The sequence below is a fragment of the Ischnura elegans genome, chromosome 2 (assembly GCF_921293095.1).
Source record: "Ischnura elegans chromosome 2, ioIscEleg1.1, whole genome shotgun sequence".
Classification (NCBI taxonomy): Eukaryota; Metazoa; Arthropoda; class Insecta; order Odonata; family Coenagrionidae; genus Ischnura; species Ischnura elegans.
In genome coordinates, this window is record NC_060247.1 from 127,549,025 (window position 1) to 127,567,194 (window position 18,170).

At 41.2% G+C, this 18,170-nt stretch overlaps 1 protein-coding gene across 1 annotated transcript in view; it reads left to right on the forward strand.

Moving 5' to 3' along the window:
- The first annotated feature begins 287 nt into the window (after positions 1-287).
- The window catches only part of LOC124154631 (semaphorin-2A-like), a 689,552-nt gene continuing 671,669 nt past the window's right edge, over positions 288-18,170 (forward strand). The window contains exon 1 of the mRNA XM_046528475.1: positions 288-1,278. Within this exon, the coding sequence (XP_046384431.1) occupies positions 1,080-1,278 (199 nt within the window). The 5' untranslated portion in view covers positions 288-1,079. The remainder of the gene's footprint in view (positions 1,279-18,170) is intronic.

The window sequence follows — 18,170 nt, forward strand, 5'->3', positions numbered from 1 at the left end:
TGCTATCATTTGGGGTTCGCCAGCCCGCCATCGAGCATCGATTATTTTCGTTCATCTAACTTGCGAGGTCAAAATGGCCCGTCCTAGCAGCCAGCGGGCAAGAGACCGAAGCGCGCGCGACGATCTCTGAACGTGCCGCGGGAGGAGAGGGGAGGGGCGGACGGTGTGATCTGGAGAGTGGGAGAAAGCGGGGGAGGGAGGGGAAAGAGGGGTATGTCGGAGGGGAGGGGAGAGAGTAGTGGGGGGGAGAGTTGGAGGGCGAGTGTGACTTGTTCCCCTCAGTCGGGATACGTTCTCGTTGCCGAGTGTGTCGCCGGACTATCGCTACACGCCTCTCGAAATCGGGACGTAACAGGCGCCCCCTGCCTGTCCTCTCCGGGACGTCCTCATAAGGGATCTTCTCTCTCTGCATAGCACCGCACCTTTACCCTATCCTCCCTGCCATTGCTTGTGGAATCCGCCAAAAGCGGTCCCCATACTTTTATGGTGTTGTCCCTCATCCCCGTTTCCCCCCCAAACACCCCGATTGTGTTATTTGTTTCCATCGATGGCATCTTTGTAGAGCACGGATTTTCGTGAATATTTTTCATTTGTTCGAGAGAGGAAGATTGTGTGGCCATCGCCAAATGATCCAGAGGTATTCCGCGGAAGGAAGAGAACTGTGAGGCATGTCTGCCGTGATCGCCGCCGGTTAGCTTTCAGCGATGTTGTTCTGATCCTTGGTTTTCGTCTGTTTTTTCTTAATTCTGCTTGTTTTGTGTTACACCCGCTTTCAAGGCTTTTTCGTTGATCCTTGACCGTTTAGTCGGGAGATTTCCGTTCCATAAAGTGCATCAGGAAATTACGCTAATCTTTCATTTGTGAGGATTAATTCACGTAGTTGTGTTTCTTTAGTTGTTCAGTTTGGAGTGACGTGTGTATCAGTTTTTATTTTTTAAGTTCTCTGGTTTTATTTGTGATCAGTGCTTGTGTGGTTACGGGGTTTCTCCAGCGACAATCCTGGGATTCTGAGTAGGAGTGCTGGGCACACGACGGATATACGCAATCAAGGTTGTAGTCGGACTCCAATTCCATTCACAATGGCCCACAAACAGCTCCACCATCACCCCACAGGCTCTCTGATGCTCACCTGGATTCGTCTGTGTCTCTTCGTCGTCGTCCTCTCCGTCCTGGGAGTTGTGCCGGCGACCGCGAGCAGATCGAGTGACTATGAGAACCACGTGGGATTCTACCACGAGACGCCGTGCTGCGGACAACATCACTTCAGACATCACAGAGGTCAGTCCCGGCTATGCGGATCACGTTTTGCCTGCGATGAATGCGGTATCCCCTGTGTTTGTTTTCTTTTTGGGAAAACTGATTATATGACCGTTCTAGTCAGGAGGTGTTTTTGACATGTCTCATTCTCGTCAAGTGTCGGGTTTCAACTTTTTGGTACTGCTTTTTTATAAATCCCAGAGTTAAAATAATGTAAATATTAAGTAGGAAACGTTGTCATATGGAATTCTGAGAAGTCCAATGAAGCTGATGTTTGGGACGTTTCAGAGTATAAAAGATTATGTAATTTTTTCGGCGGATTTCCTGTATCATAACTATCGCCAGTAAAACCTTCACCTGGTTTCATATATGGTAAGACCGTTTAACTGGGTGAAATACACTCTAGGTATTTTGTATGTACTATTAGTTTCCTATGTGACGGATTCCACTGCTGCTTTTCATTCCAACTCCCCGCTCACCCCACTCACAATTAAAATTGGATACGTATCACTCTGGACGTATTGACTCCAAATGGTACATCCTCGTTAAACCCTCCGCCTGAAATACCCTTCTGAATCGACCGGTTGAGTCTCCGCGAGACGTCCGCAAGCTTTGGCGGCAGGGGGCGGCCCCACTCACCGCTTCCTCGTCTGCTGTTTGGCCCTCGCAGTCTCGTCGAACGCGCGCGCCGGAACTCGCGAAGCTGCCTCGCCGTATAGAGCCACGATGGGACTGCGTGCTTGGAATCGCCGAGTTGAAAGAACTATTTGGTCGCCTGACTTCCAGACCATTTATGGCGGAAATAATGAGCTTGTATCGACGGTGGGGCTTTGGTAGGTGAAAAGTAGAGAGACAGGAAGCCGTCCGTTCATCGCGGTATTTCCTGCAGGCTCTACTAATTGCGTGATTATGGCGTTGAATTAAGTCATAGCTTAATTTTTGTCAAAATTTGATTAGATTTTTTCATCAGAAACATCAGCCTCAAAAGCTCAAAGCCGGCCTCGGTGTTGACCGAATAAAATCTTCGGCAGCCAACTGGAGGTCGCGAGTTCCAGTCCCGCGAAGTTAATAATAATATTTATCCAGGGCAGTAGTAGTTGAATTGGTAATTGCTCCTGGTTACTTGTTATTTCGCCGATGTAAAAGACCACTAAAGGCTGTTTTTGGACGCGTGGAAATAAATAACATTCCCCCTTCATCGTGTAGAATGTGAGGAAGCATTCCATATGGAGCCATCGGCATCTTCAGCCTCTTAAGATGTTTTGGGCTGTCTAGTTCCCGACTGCACGCGTCCCTCTGTTATTCGCTCACCATCTCTTTGTTGTGATGTTCAACCTTCGAGTGGATTGTGCCCTTCACAATCATTATGTTGCCCGTCATATTTCGTTTTTGTAATTTCTCGCAGTGATTGCTTATTCTACTCAGTTAAAACTTTTTTCAATAAGATATTCATGAATATCGGAGTGTAGAACAGTGTTTAGTTTGATAGATGAATAATCGCTTCTAATCACCCAGAACCTATGGGTTTATATGAGATTTTTGCCGTTATTTATATAAATGCGTCTTTATGTCATAAGTTTACGTAATGAAACGTAACCGGAAGACAGTGCCGGTGCAGCCTGTATTTCAAGCATTTTACCGGTCACCTCGTTCAATTTATCGTAGAGATAATACCCTGGAAATAAGCGAAAACCGGTTAACCCTAGTTATGTGGAGAGGACTTCGAGATCTCTTATGGTTAGCTATTTAGAATTAAGGAATGGGATTCGTATGCTAAAGAATCGCACCTGTCTTTGAGACGTTAGGAGAAAAAAGAGTCGACCATATCCTGTTGAAATCAAACCCGGATTGCGGTGTCGTCTGTCGCACGCTTGTCGAGTTCTTTTATTCGTGTGCCTCCGGCATGACAGTGACGCCGCATCTCACTCACGCGCGACTTACGACTCGAAACGCCTCCTCCCCTGCCACCCATGTGTCTCACAGCTAAATCTACGGAATAACCTGCAAACCGCCTCAATTGGCGTGTGGCGGGGGATGTTAATGGTACCTGCTGTTAAATAAAAGAGAATATGCATGTTTGACATAATTGACTAGATTTATGAAAGCCCTTTATTGTTCTGAGGACAGGGGATCGGGTTGGTGTGGTGGCTAGAGTGTTTGCTTCCCACCCGGCGGGTTCAAATCCCGGCAGTGGCGGAGAATTTTCAGAGAGTGCCCGATCCCTTCTTGAGTGTTGTGTGGAGGACATTTCAAGCGCAACAATCCGTCCGTCGGATGGGACGTTAAGCCGTGGTCCCCTTGGCGCCTTTCGTTAAGAGCAAGCTAACGCCGACGCCGGTTTTCTCTCCACCCTTCTTTCCATACCCTTCCCTCATGGCGCAAATGACCTAAGCTGTCGGTCGCCTCCTCCAAATGCCATCAATTTTCTGATGACAAACTAATTCGTACACCCATTCGTTCGGCAATATACCTTCCTTATAATATCGTTTCTGTCGGGTTCAGAAACTTAGTGAGGTCTGATGATGGTCTGCGTGTCGCTTTGATGTATACATACATCTGATCTTACTTGCATAAGCTATCTAACCCTTACACCTTGTCTCCGAGTGTGTACAGGCTCACTATCTGATCTTATGGGCCAGGTGCTCTCGAAAATAAATGAAATTATGCACTGAATTGTTGAGGCCTTAACCTTGTCAAATTCTATTTTAAGCTAGGCAAAAATAACAATTTTTCTTCCTTCAACTTTCACTTACAAGTACTTACTTAAACTTAACAAGTTTCAGTACACTGTATCATTTATCATAAATACACTTGACTCGTCTTGAAATGATAGAGTGAATTGAATCGAGTCGCGAATTAAAGTTTAAGTTGTAGATAGAAAGGTTATTTTTCTTAACTCAAAATGGAATTTTAAAAAATTATTATTTCTATTATCATAATTCAGATAAAATGTGTGCATCGCTCTCTGTCCGTTGGTCGCAGGTTTTGACGAATCGCCGAGTTTTACTTTGTATTTTTTTTACGTTCGCCCAGTAAGTCTCCTTTCCCCGCGCCTTTCTCCCCTCGCACATTGCCCTCGCTGGCATTCCTCGCCCATTCCACTGCGCCTGCCTTCGAATCGCGAGGCTCTCTGCCTCACGGCAACAGACGCGTATCTCGTCCCCGAGCTCAACTTCACTCGCGCCGCACTCCGAAGCCGTTTCGGCCGCTCCGACTCCCCTCTTCCGCCGCTGCTCGGCGTGAATACACGAACCGCCAGATAAAAATGCCCAACACAGGGAGCGCGTAAGGTTCATTTTGAATTAAGCCTTATAAAACCAGAAGCAAAAGAATTTAATTCGTGAATGAAGATAACTCCGACAAATAAAAGTTGGCACTCGGGGATGACATCTTGGCGTCGAAACGCGTCGTACCAATAAAATTATTCTGTGGAAATTTAGTACTGCTGTTTTTTTTCATTCAGAATGACTTTTCAATCAAAGTGAAAGCCAAATCTATTGATTTTAACTCAATTATTTTTATCAGTTATTCATAGTTCGTCATATCGGTATCAAAAATTTATTGCTTAGTTACTTAATGATAATAATAATTAAATTTTTTCAGGTTTTGATCTTAGTATTGCTTTGAAATAATTCTCGTCACGACGCGAATGCTTGAACCGCCGTATAAATTTCCAACACAGGCACCACAAAAAGGTAGTTTCTGGTCGTGTAAAAATAGACTAAAGAATATAAATCTGATTTTAAGTAGTCACCGCCAAAAATAAATTCGTCCATTCCAGTGAAAAATCTTTTCAGGTTCAGACTTATAAAAGTCCAACACAGCTCCGTGGAAGGTACGTCATGGCTTCTGGCCATGTAAAAATAGAAACTAAGGAATATACATAATTATGATTTTAAGTAGTCACTTCCAAAAATTAATTCCACCTTGCCAGTGAAAAATCTTTTCAGGATTTGATAATGATAATGTCTGCGAATGTCGTCAATGAACCTAAGGGCACCTTTTAGGCAGTAGGTGCGACTGCAGTATATTATATCTGATTTTTTCAGGAGTTTTTCAGGGCGATAAATTTTTAACTACTATTGTTGCTATTTTTTCCAAAAATTGTCCAAAATGAGTTCTCAGTGCTCTGTCTTCATACACGCGGATTCAGCATGCATCTATTGTCTACGGTTTTCCCAAATTTCATTGTGCTTGTGTCTTTCGTTGCATCTTACCCTGCGTACGCCGCGAATTCCCTTTCTGATCCTGCACCCCTCCGGCTCGCTTTAACGGAGGCGTAGTTCAAAATTTCGACGATAGATGGCGTTGACGTTCACTTTTTCAGGAACAGCTACACAGGTGCTATCCATCGTTCTCTGCCCGATGAAACTCTTTTTTATGCTATTGTTAGACTGCCCTACCACTTAGCCGTTAAACAGTCAGCCAATCAGTGAAAGTTTTTGATGCTGGTTGGAGGAGTTGGCGTGAATAATCGGGGGAAGTAAATATGGCAGCTTTTGTTTAATAAGGTAATAATTTCAGTTATTTCAGATATTAATTTTTCCATACTGCCTTGAGAAAACAACAATTTTTAGTGTCACTATATCTGATGCTTCTACATGATTGCTTAGGAATGCGGTTTTGCATACTTACTTACGTTGACTTTATGTGGCCGCTTATATTTTGTGATGTATTTACTCGTCGGTAATGAAGACGACTGCATTTCAGTTCGCATTAATTATCATGTCAACGTATCCATCCCTTATTTCACTTTGATTGCGTGTCGACGATCAAGAAATTGTGTGGATATACCCTTACGCCCGTTCTTCTCCTGTGCGTGGCGATAGTCCTTCAATGCAAACACTTCCGATAGCGGCGATCAAATTTTTGTTTGAATTATTAGATAAATGACTTACATCCTTCACTATCGTAGAAAATTTGACGAGAGTACAATTTTAGGTTGATTTCGTGATATACGTGGGAGCGACAGTACTTTTGCAAGGAATTGCTAGAAAGAATCATTGATTTTCGACAGGAGCGTATTCCATTAAAAATTTAATAAATCCATTGAAAAGTAATGGCATCACCCTAGTTTAGCTACAGCTTAGATTTAAATTGCGATCAAATACGAGCGCTGTCTTAGGTATGAGCTGCACCACAGTATAATCTATAATTACAGACACTTTACCGATACATTTATGTATCAATGTTTCTCTTATCTTGCTTAGCGTTAGCAGAAAAATATCGCGTTTCCGATCGCGTTAGTTGATATGCCGGCTTTATTCTTTGAGCGTACTGTAGACTTTTTTGAAGGCTACAACAGCGGATATCTTACTCAATATTTATAGATTCTGGAAATAAATAGGTTTCAATTCACTCATAGAGTCAGTAAATATTTTATTCATTGATGAATACTTTTTTTTTAAACTGACGAATCTATGAAACTTAAGTGGAGTGGTGTAGGAAACCAAAAAAAAAATGGAATTTTTCTCTTATACTCCAACTTCTTTGTAATTGCAGCGAATTTTCAAACAATAAACTTCCTCGTGAAGCGTTTATTTATTTCTCATTTTGCGTTTATACTCGATTAGATTTGCCACTAATATGGACCTATAGCTTGGCACGTGCTGATTGGACGATACCGTGATGCTCATTTCCACTTAAACTGGCGTGAAGAGCTGCGACATAACTCGTATGGATTTTAGTCACGCCAAACCCTTTTATTAATTCTCGTGTCCCCCCCCCTCCCTTTCTTCCCATTCCATAATTCGTTTCTTAGCTCAAGCTGCGTAAGAAAACAGCTGCAACTTTGTGAGAGACTCGCTATCTAATTATTTGCGGGACTCACGCATGGAAAAATTGATGACGAATCCTGATAATGACCCAAGAATGAGAAGGATGGTCAAATCATAGTCTTTAAACAAACTCAATTGAAAGGAGTCAAAAGACATGTATCCATCTTAGTTATAACACGGCATTGATTTTTTTTCCGAAAACGCATTGATTATTTTTTTGATGATGCATATCTATGAGCTAGTTAAAAAATATACTTGCCGAAGATACTTAGAAGCAAACAAGCGTGTGGACCTACACTTATTGAACGGCCTCTCAGGGTTACACGTAAAATTTTTCCATGAAACTGTGACCATTATTCATCAAAGATTGGGTAAGTTACTGGGAAAGATATTCGATTAATATAATATTTTTGGCTAGACAATTTAATGAGCGTGCTTGCATATAAGGAGAGGAAGGACACAACAGCGGAGATTTCTATGCAAGTGTTTTGTGACTCCGTCGTGTGATCGTCTTTTTTGCCGGCTGTATTGATTCAGAATTCATTTGTAACTATCGGAGTGGATGCAGGAGAGCATTGTGAGCGAGAAGGGCGGAAGCTATCTTTCCCGTCACGTTTTTTTCATCATATTTACGTCGGCAAGTTTCGCATTATGTATTCGTCTGGCGCAACTGTATCCTCGGGGTTAATCACCGATGCGCTCCGTGCTAGTGTGCGCCAACCAATCAATTCCTCTGGCATTCGTGGAGATGCCTCAATGTAAAATTTGCTTCTGAACTTACAATTACTCTCACAGCAGTGTTTAGATACTCCTTGCTCGTAGCACTAATTCAGTGATGTTCGTTGACCGCTAGACATAGAAATTTCATGTTATATTTAAAACCATGGATTCCAGCAAAGTTGCGCTTTATATATTACTAATTCCATTAATTATTCTATATATTTTAACCATTTATGTTAATTTAGTTATTGGCCCCCGTCACCCTTTTAAGATTTAATGGAATCTCCAAAAGATTTTTCCGGTATCGTATCCCTAAATGTGTTTCACCGGTTCTTCATGGCGAAATATTATGACGAATTATGTAGGCATGCTATGTACCAAGCATCGTTACTTTTCCTCTTCTCGGGATAGTCATAGAAATTAATCTGTGGGCAAGCAATTTTCTCCCTCGGTATGAGGAATTTTCGGAACTCAATTATTCAATTGAGGGTTGTAAAATATTAAAAAAAAAGAATGGATTTTTTTCGTAGTTAAGACAGTTACTATAATATATTTTCGTCTCTCTTTTCACATCTTGAACGTGAAACGGCATGAAGTACGTGGAAGCCAGTGTTATCCGAGAATAGAGCAAAAATAATCATGGAATCTTAAATATTCAAAAATTTCAGTGCCAAAAGATCTCTGCATTTTCTTCTTGCTGTCATCACGTCCATTAGCTTTTGTTGAAAATAGTTTCCCTGACGTTTTAGGTAGCTTCTTTAGTTCGAAGATCAAAAAAAGCCAACGGACGCGGGTGGAACTCGAAGGAAATGCAGATATTGTCTGACCAACGTCAATTTCTGTCATAACCCGGATGCTTCTTATAATTTAATGCTGAAAAAATTCATTGAAATCTTTACTGCGCACAAAGAAGGCATTTTGATAGACATACTCAAGCGTTTATAATTTTGAGCTTGTAAGTCTTGTAAGCATCTTATCGCCATTTAGCATTTTTACATTTATAGCCGACAGTAGCTCCTAAAAGTTGCCTTACCCGCTGCTCTCCTAGGTCGTCCGCGAGGTGTCACCGTGGCCACGCAATTGAGGGCCTCAGACCAAGAGGAAACCAAGCGCTCTGATTGTCTACTTGTGTCTTGGCACTCAGCCACCCTACCCTTCTCCCCGAGTCTTCCTAAGTAGGAAATTTTAATGCTCGTGTCACTGTGTCTCGTGCATCCATAGGGTGCGGCCGTATTCATTCGAAACGTCAGGGAGCGAGTGATCGACACTCATATAACGATGGGACGAGGAATAATCTCCTCAATTAGCCGAGAGAGGAAATAAGGCAGTGCCTTAAAAGGCATTCTCATGGCATCAATTAGTTAGAGAGAACTGACTTTATGGGAACTTTAATTAATTACAGTTGCGTTAAGATGCAACATAATCGTTTAGCTTCATACTGAGAGATTACATAAATCTTTACGATGCAGCATTCAACCAGTGTCCCCTGAGTTGCCATTTCGACATTTAATAAAAATTGTGTGGCTACAAATTTCAATTAATGTCAACGCAAGAAATAATTACGGAGAGTGTGTGAGAGAGAGAGAATGGGCTAAATTATGTACTCTAAAAAATCCGTGGTGACTAATATCATCAATCTTGTTCTGCAATTGCTTTCAATACGAGGTGAAGGTGCAGCTGGCCCGAGATATGGGTTTAGGGCCTAAGTTGTATAGGTGTGCCGAAGATTCAGTTAAGAATGAACCGATTTTACCCAGGCACCTCATTTTTTATTTAGTTTAATATTAATCGCGATCGGCTATTTTTTCACTCATTACTATTTTTTGCCTCTGAATAATCCAAAAAAACAATCCAAACGGCTCAAAATAAATATGGAAATAATCAATAAGGAAACTCGACAACATCGGGATTAGACGTTTCGATTTATTTCAAACTCTGGCAATCCAACTCCAATCCAATTTTAGTAACATATTTACACAGCTTTCATAAAATGAGAATTTAGATTGAAGCCTATTTCTTTGTGGTTAAATAACTTATTCCTTATATTTAGAGCTGATTAACTTTTCAGTTTTGAGCTTTAGCCGGTTCTGATGCACGACTTCAGCTCCCGTAATCTCAAAAACAAAATTTCACGGAATACACCATGAAAAATAATCCTTTTTTGAAGTTCTTTTTTCAGTAAAAAATTTATAGGTGAGTGTCTATATTTTTGAAATATGTGTCACCCATAAATTTCGTCAAAGCTAAAGTAATGGCAATTGACTGAAATAAGAGCTATGGATATCGGTTTCTACCTGCTGTCATTTCTTATTACCTTTCAGCAGTGATTTCTATTTTATGGTAAATTTTACCTTGGAATTCACCTTAATGAACCTCATGTCAATTCTCATTTAATAATTTCTGAGGAGACATTGCATCCGAATGGCGCTTATCGATCGTTTCTTTTTTATTCCTACTCGTGCAGCCTGCCTGCAGCAGCAGAGACGTCATTCGTTCGTGAAAAGGTCTCTGAAAAATGATGAATGTCAGAAATCGGCTCGGTAATTAAAATTCATCGAAGCATTCCTCGTCGTGCATTCCGGTTCGAGGGGGAATACGATATCCGTTTTCAAGAGTCTCGCACGCTTGGTTGGGGGGCGGGGGGGGATGGAGAGGGCTCACGCATTCCGTACATCACGACCTTAAGAGCATTTTTTCGTCGCATCTCTTACGATCCGAACTCTAGCAATTTCTTTCCGCGATTATGCGGTTGGGAATGCACTCATCTTTGACCTAATTGAAAGATTAAGTTAAGGCCACGTGGGTCAAGGAGAGGGGGAGTGGGATGGGGAAGATAAGGGTAGGGGGATGGGCTGATGAGCGAGTCTATGGAGAGAGAGAGATGCATATTACCCCTCCCCTCTCTCCCCCCCACACACTCTCCCCCCTCCCCACCTACCGACACTTTTCTCACCTAGCGTTCTCTCCCCGGAGTGAAATGCCTACTTGGGAATTAATTAATGCATGGTGATCAAGGACGCTTGCAGGATATCAGTTCGCAATAGACTGAAAAATCGAGTGCATGCCGACGGATAAAAATGTTAAAATCGATGAAAAATTCCCCTGAATATCTTTGCGTGAATTGGATGGCGTGATTTTTTGACTTTATCCTCCCTAATTACCATTAGATTGAGATAGAGTATTTAGAGAACATTAATTATTTATTAAATGTAAATAACCATAGAGACCAAGTAAGTTGTCAGAAAAAAAATATCATCGGAAGGGGATTTGCCGGTGGATGGTGTACATTTCGGCAGGGTTTCCTCTGGAAGGGGTAAACTTATCATCGCATCATTCAAACCTTAGGAGGATGTAGGGGAGGAACGGGGGCACGTCCCCCCCCCCCAGACTCTTGAAAAATAGACAAAATTTTTAATACGGTTATCATTACGTTCGTTTTGTTTTGTATAATACGGAGTCTCAATAAATTAATTTCATATTATTAAATTCCATATTAAAATAAACAGAATATTTCGTAAAGTAATTGTCATGTCTTCTTTTTAATCTCAAGTATGAGGTGATCGTTTGCCTGTAAGAACCTTGTTACCCTCTAGAAAAAAATCCTGGATCTGCCCGATTCAAACATTTCAGAATTTCGAACACCGGTCGCCTTTGCAGGGGACTACCTAAAATTAATTAATTTACTTCAGAATAATAACATAGCGTTGCTATATTTATATGTTAAAATATTTCATGGAGTTAAGGTCAACGTTTTTTTTCGTTGACCTAAACTCCAGGAAATATTTTGACATGTATTAAACGAGGTCAAGATAAGAAGAAAAAAAATAATTTGTTATATTTATAGGTTAATTCTGCGCATCAACTATTATAAGCGCAATGAATTGATATATGCTAAAGTTAGTTATTGCGTCACAATTAGTACAAAATAAATGAATGTAGCTTTTTTAGTCTTGGAGGTACAAAATGTGCGCAAAATATCTACGAATTTTTCAAAATATATGCGATCACCGTTGAATTTAACAGTCGAGGTAGGATATTGGCTCTGCATTTTCTCACTTGAAATGTTAAGAACGAAGTATCTATGAATCGGTTCTTTAACAAATTTTTTCGCTTAAGTTCAAATGCTGCTTTGGCACATTTAGCATAATATGAAGGCTCATTTATTCTTTTTTATCATGAGTTGGTATACCCTCTCCATAATTTATCAGTGTCGTAGGATCCGTTACCTTATGAACCGAGCTCTGGCATGCACTATCTTACCTTTGGAGTTAAACAAACCGGTAAATGTGACTTTAACTTCCATTTAAGTGCGTCTGTTCACTATTCTGGGGTAAATTCCTGCTTCCTTTGATGAAGGCATCCAAATTATGCAAGGCTTTGGAAGGAATTGGAGGAGTCTGGAAGGAAATAGGAGGATCACGAAAACCTTGTTATTCCTTTGGAATCCAGACATGCTTTCGAAGCCCTCTTGCATTTGAGTTCCTTGAATGCTTCCATTCCCTCGCCTCACGGTTCACCTGCTTTATTTGTCCTAGATTAGACTCGATAACGTTATCAATAAAGCGTTTGCCAGGATCATGTCTCGGCTTAGAGAACGTCGATATTATTATTCCGTCAATATTGATTTCCTGGAAAGCATAGTTTGCCTGTCGAAGTCTTTATCTATTTTTACTGTGGTGTTATGACCGCATTTCAGCTCATTTCAAAAGTTTAAGGGTGTGATAAACCGCCATTCCGTGACTTTTTTTTATTATCTTGTAAATTTATTCCCCTAATGCCGTGACCTTTTATTTGCCGGCAGTAAGCATATTCTTAGGCTAGGCGAATTCCATGCAATAATGGTCGCCAATATATCGTCTACCACTCCCATATCTGCGATCAAAATACATCACGAAGGATACTCCAAGACCGTGCATCTGTACCTACACGAAGCAGCAGACGAGGAGGACGATGGCGATATGGCATTTAATGGCGAAGGTCGTTCCTTCGTCTGATTGTAGAGGGGCCACCATTGTTTGTCCTCTGTGGCTGAAATAGCGTTTTCATGTTTGGCTCTCCGGTGCCCGAAGGTTTTCCATGTCAAGATGTTACTCTAGTCGTTTTAATAGGCGTATCTTAAGTTTTTGATAAATAGATCTTGAAGTAGATGAGTATTGTATTTACTCTTTGCGATTCTAACTGTGCGTTTTGTGAAAGGTAAGTTGGTTTTATCATTTTTTCCCTCTCTCATTGTCAGTATGTGGTTTTCAGCAAAGACTTAATTTCCGTCTTCGAGATTATCTTTGCGTTGTGTCTGCATGTATATGCCGCTCTAGGCTCATATGTGATGTGGCTATAATATTTGGAATAGGTATATAAGTGCGAAAATTTATTTATAGTATCACTCTCGTTGAACCACGGTCGAAATTTAATTTGTGATCATGTACGAACACCGTCAAGTATGTGATGCACCACAAAGTAATCTTTAAAAATACTTAACAGACGACGCGTGTCGATATGTATTTATCGATGGACTACTATTATAATTTTGTCCTATCTTGCTATCGTTAAGATAAAAAATGTTGAGTTTTCGATCTTATTGGCTCAAATGCCGGCTGAATCATTTGAATGAGAAGAAATTAAAGAGACTCGTGGAGCAAATTGCCTAGTAAATAATCACCTTGATTTAGTTTCAGTTAGAGTTTATATTCTTACCCATATTTTAGCCTAGCAAACGTTGGAAAAAATATTTTTAGGATTTCCTCCCGTGCGGTGGTTTTGTTGGATAATAAGTAGCGAAGCATCGGGTATCATTCTAGTCTTAAGCAATGGAGAACTCAACCCATAATTGCGTGTGCAATCAAATAAATGAACACCCGGTAGAAAACCCGTGAAATCTTCCTGCGAATCATAGGCCGGAAAAATTTATATTCTTTAGCAATGGGGATTTCACTCACCCCTTGAACTAGATCACACACTGCTTCAAAGGAATCGAAATTATTGTAATTCTTCTTGACTCGAGCGTGGGAGTCTATTGAGTAGAGCCATTCGCTATTAATCAAAGGTGCAAATCCTAGGTTTAGGCCTTCGACACCCAAAAAAACTCCTTGAAGTGAAAGGTGCTCCAGGGAAACTGGTCCCTTTATCCTGAATGTGTGAAATTCACACCCTCGTGGCCTAATTCGGAATGAGCTCTACCCTCACCTATCCGAACCAACCATTTGGTTGAATCACTGACTGAATAGACACAAGACCTTGGGCTGGAACACGTCTTGGAGGCGATTATTAGGCCCCCCCACTTTTATAGTACACCCTGCCGTGTAACTGACCTTAATAAAGGGTGCTTTTTAAGACGCCCGCCGCCAGTTTTCTTGGGTACCCTTTCCAAACAATCCAACGTCGGCCTTTTATGCTGTTGACCGAGTGTTCCTCGCGCAACCCTCTCTCGTGAAAGCAGCCCGCTCCTACACTCACCCACACGTACAGCCCGGCTGAGTGGGTGAGAAAGCCCCTTTCTTTCCTCAGCACTCAATTTCCAGGCCAAGCGAGCGCCGAACGCGGCTCTATTTCCTCGAAGCGGGCGGTGATGGAGCTGTTGGGCCGGCCCATTATTGCTGTTGCGATGGTCAGGTGTGTTCTTGTGGGTGGTCGAGCCTATAAACGGAGGAAAAGGCAGGGCAGAAGGGTTAGGTTAGCCGAAATCCGTAGGATGTTAGTGGTGGAGTGAGAAGGGGGGAATGGAGCTACGGGTAGTGATGATTCGGTCGTGAGCGACCGACATGCAGGATCAAGATCTTTTGTGAGATCGATTCATGAGGTGAGGGATGAATCGGAATAACAGTACAATCTTATCGGTCGTTCGTCACGAATTTTACTCTCATATATGTTATGCGTTGGATTCTGAAAGAAAAGCATTGACTCAAAAGATTTCTTGGCAATCGAAGTTGGATTGTTTGTCTTTTCTCTAGTACTAAGGCTCAGGAATAGATTTCTCTATTAATTCATATTGGTAATTACAAATTTTTATGATATGTTGATAACTCATTTGCTTAGGATTGGATGGCTCTTTCTTTTCATTAAATATTCCGTAAATCAATAAATATAAGAGTGCGCATTTCACCCGCCATCTTAATGATACAGTCAAGTTAATAATAATGGCTAGTTATTGCTAGTAATACAAAGAAAGTTTATTTTGTTGGTCAGAGGTGAAAGTTTCTGTCATCCCCGGAAGTAAGCTTGAATGAAGAAGCCCTTGCTACATTCTTTCTCTTTCCCAGGTTGCTTTTTCTACTCACTCGATCGCTGAATAAACCCATAAAAAGGTGTCCTGTTTGTTCTTTTCCTATCTTATGTAAACATCAGAAGCGTAGAAATAAGTGTGTTGAAAAAATGGAGGCCAACAAGTCTATCATGGAGGGAGAATCGAAGTGAGAAGTGTTTCCTTGTTAGAGGAAGAGGAAAATGGCGAGCGTGCATTTCTCAGTAATCCATGCGTGTTTTTGCGTGACCCCTTGCGAGAGCTAGACTTCCTTTGTCGGCGAACGCACGGGTTTGTCCTCGTCACGGTGGGCTTCCGAACTGAAAGCCACTCCGTTCCGAAATCGCAATTCTCAACCAAAATTCGGAATGGAACTGTAATTTTAGGCGAAAAAATAAATATTCTCCGCTCGGCCATTCCTTCCTAAATTTAAATTGAGAAAATTCGAAAGTTGCCGCCCATTTTTCATGATTTAGTGACGTCATTAGTGTACAGATTCATTTAAAAGTCAATACGGGACCTTTCATCGAGGAAAGGAATCGCCCAGGAAAACTTTTAACACCAATAAACCCTTTAGAGAAATAAACGAGGCCAAGGTGCCAGGTGAAAGCGCTAATAGTCATGGAATGAGTTCATGACGCCATCAACTTTTGAGCAAAGGGGTTCAGGGCGTCGAGTTTTCGTAGCCAAGAGCTCGATGAGTAGGCGTCAGATCGAAAACTGGCAAAATAAGGGTCGCTTTTTCAAACCCTTTCAAAATCGGCAATAAAGGGACATTGATGAACAAGCTCACTAAATATTATCTGCGCTGCTTCAGATTACTTATGGCTGAATGAAAGGCACATAGCATATGAAATTCCTATATCGGATAAAATAATATTTTTTCTAGGATTGCACCCCAGATGAAATTTTGTTTTAAGCATTTCAATTTTCCATTGAATTTCATTTTACTTTTACCTAAGCAACGCGCTGATTTGGAGAAAATAGCAGTGTTTAGAAGCTTTGCTGCTTGGAGCAAGTGATTTTTTATTTATCAAGTTCTCCTATTGCGTTTGATTGATGATTTTACGATTGTAAATCGTATTTGCACAGCTAATAGGGATGCGGAATACAATCGGTCATGCAGAGTAAAATATTGATTTTTTCATCTCTTGAGGAGTGCATACGATTATTTTTTTTATTATATACTTCGTTCATGTTGGCTTGCTACGCCATTTTTCTCAATTTTATCCATCAAATACAAAAAATGTTGACCAATTTATACTAATTATTAATTTTTAAAATATTGTTTGTCTCGCTTAATCAATATAATTTCAGTTTAAATGAGGCTTTTCTATTATTTTAATCGTTTGGAAATCAGCCTTCGTTATTTCTTCGAGTGGTTGTTGTCGACTCACTAAGTCGAGTAATATGCAATTAGGTGAAGGTTTTTAGACGGAATGAATTAGCTAGATAAAGATAATATCGAGACGGCGTACAACGATTAATCAAGTGTCTTTCGACTGCATGCTCCGGATATCCGCTCTATAAGGGGGGTCATAACTCAAAAAGATATATTGGACTCGTCGTTGTCGCCGCTGGAATTCTTCTGGATGAAAATCTACGCCGCGAACGCGCAGCGTCATGTTACCGACGTCCGAAAAAGGGAGAGAAAAAAATCAACGTCCTTCTGAAAATTTTCCCGGCGACCAATGACGTGACGATTAACAAATCATGGCGTGTAAGCCGGGCTGGTATGTGTGTGTGTGTGTGAGGGTCTTGGGGGTGGTTTGGAGGGGTTGGTGTGGACAGCAAGGCCCACCCTTCCTCATCACCTTAGCTGCCGTCCATCACTGTTATTCATATCCGCTTCCGCCGACCGCCCGGGCGAAATTTCGGGGGGGGGGGGGGGAAGGGGTGAGGGGGCGCTCCAGAAATTGGGTGACTCTGCAAGTTCTTCTCGCCGGACGCCCGGAACACGTGCTCCGTCGTGAGTGATTAATAAAAGCTTTTATGAGATGGAGCTTTCAAGCTCTTTTACTTCTGCCTCCTCCAATTTAGGAAACACCGCCTCCTTTTTCCCCACCCAGACTCCCTCACGTTTCCACCTCTTTGCCTCTTGCTTCCATTTGCGTGCCTACATCATATAATCTTCTTATTTCGCGAATTATTTATATTGTTCTGGTTATTGTAGGGTGTTGTAAATTCACTAGTTTTATTCTGTTTGTCCTCCAATTTAGGTAACACCGCCTCCCTTCCCAATTCAGACTCCTGCACGTTTCCAACGCTGCCTTTTGCTTCCATTTCCGTACGTCATATAACCTTTTTCTTTCGCAAACTTTTAGACATTGTTCTGTTTATTGTAGCGTATTTTCAATTCGCCAGTTTTACTCTGTTCGTCTCAAAAGTTCTCCAGAGTTCCAATTTATCACTTCTTTAACATTGTAAAGGATAAAATATATTATCAAAAGCGCTACGACAGTTAACATATGATAAATATGGTGCTTATCTATGGATGAATTTCTCTATAGCTTCGGCTGCCATTATAGACAAAAACATCGATCGAAAAATAAACGGCTAAGCGACATTGAAGTAAATATAGTGAATACGGAAGCGATTTTTTGACAGCTCCGAGTCTGCAACATTACCCGACACACGTAGCCGCGCCATCGCTTTGTGGTCGCTAAATTACATGAGGTACCGCTCCATAATTAAAAAAAGTGCCATATTGAAATAGTCGTTGTATTGTGTAGAATGTAAAATGAGAGGTAAATGTAGTGAGTTAGCCGGCCATTGGTCAAAAACTGGCGAAATAATTATTCTCTACGGTAACTATTTCTTCTTTCTCATCTCAACTCGTGAATTTTTAAAAATAATTTGTTTTCCACCACCAGTTTTTTTAAGTTCTAATGTTACAATGCTTTAGCACTACGCAAATCAATTATGGGCGTGAGTTGCTGAGCTTTGATCACACCAGGCATGCAGAGATCCTCAGGTCGAAAAATAATTAGACCATAGAAATTTGCAGTTTTCCTAGCCTATGAATTGCAAATATATTTATGCTTATTGACCATTTTGTATGTAGTCATAAATTGCTTTTTATCGTTGGTACGAAAAATGGATGGACATTTTAGCCTCACAGCTACATATACATTGGGGAACCCGGGGAAGAATGAGGTATCAAGTTTAAAACATTTAAA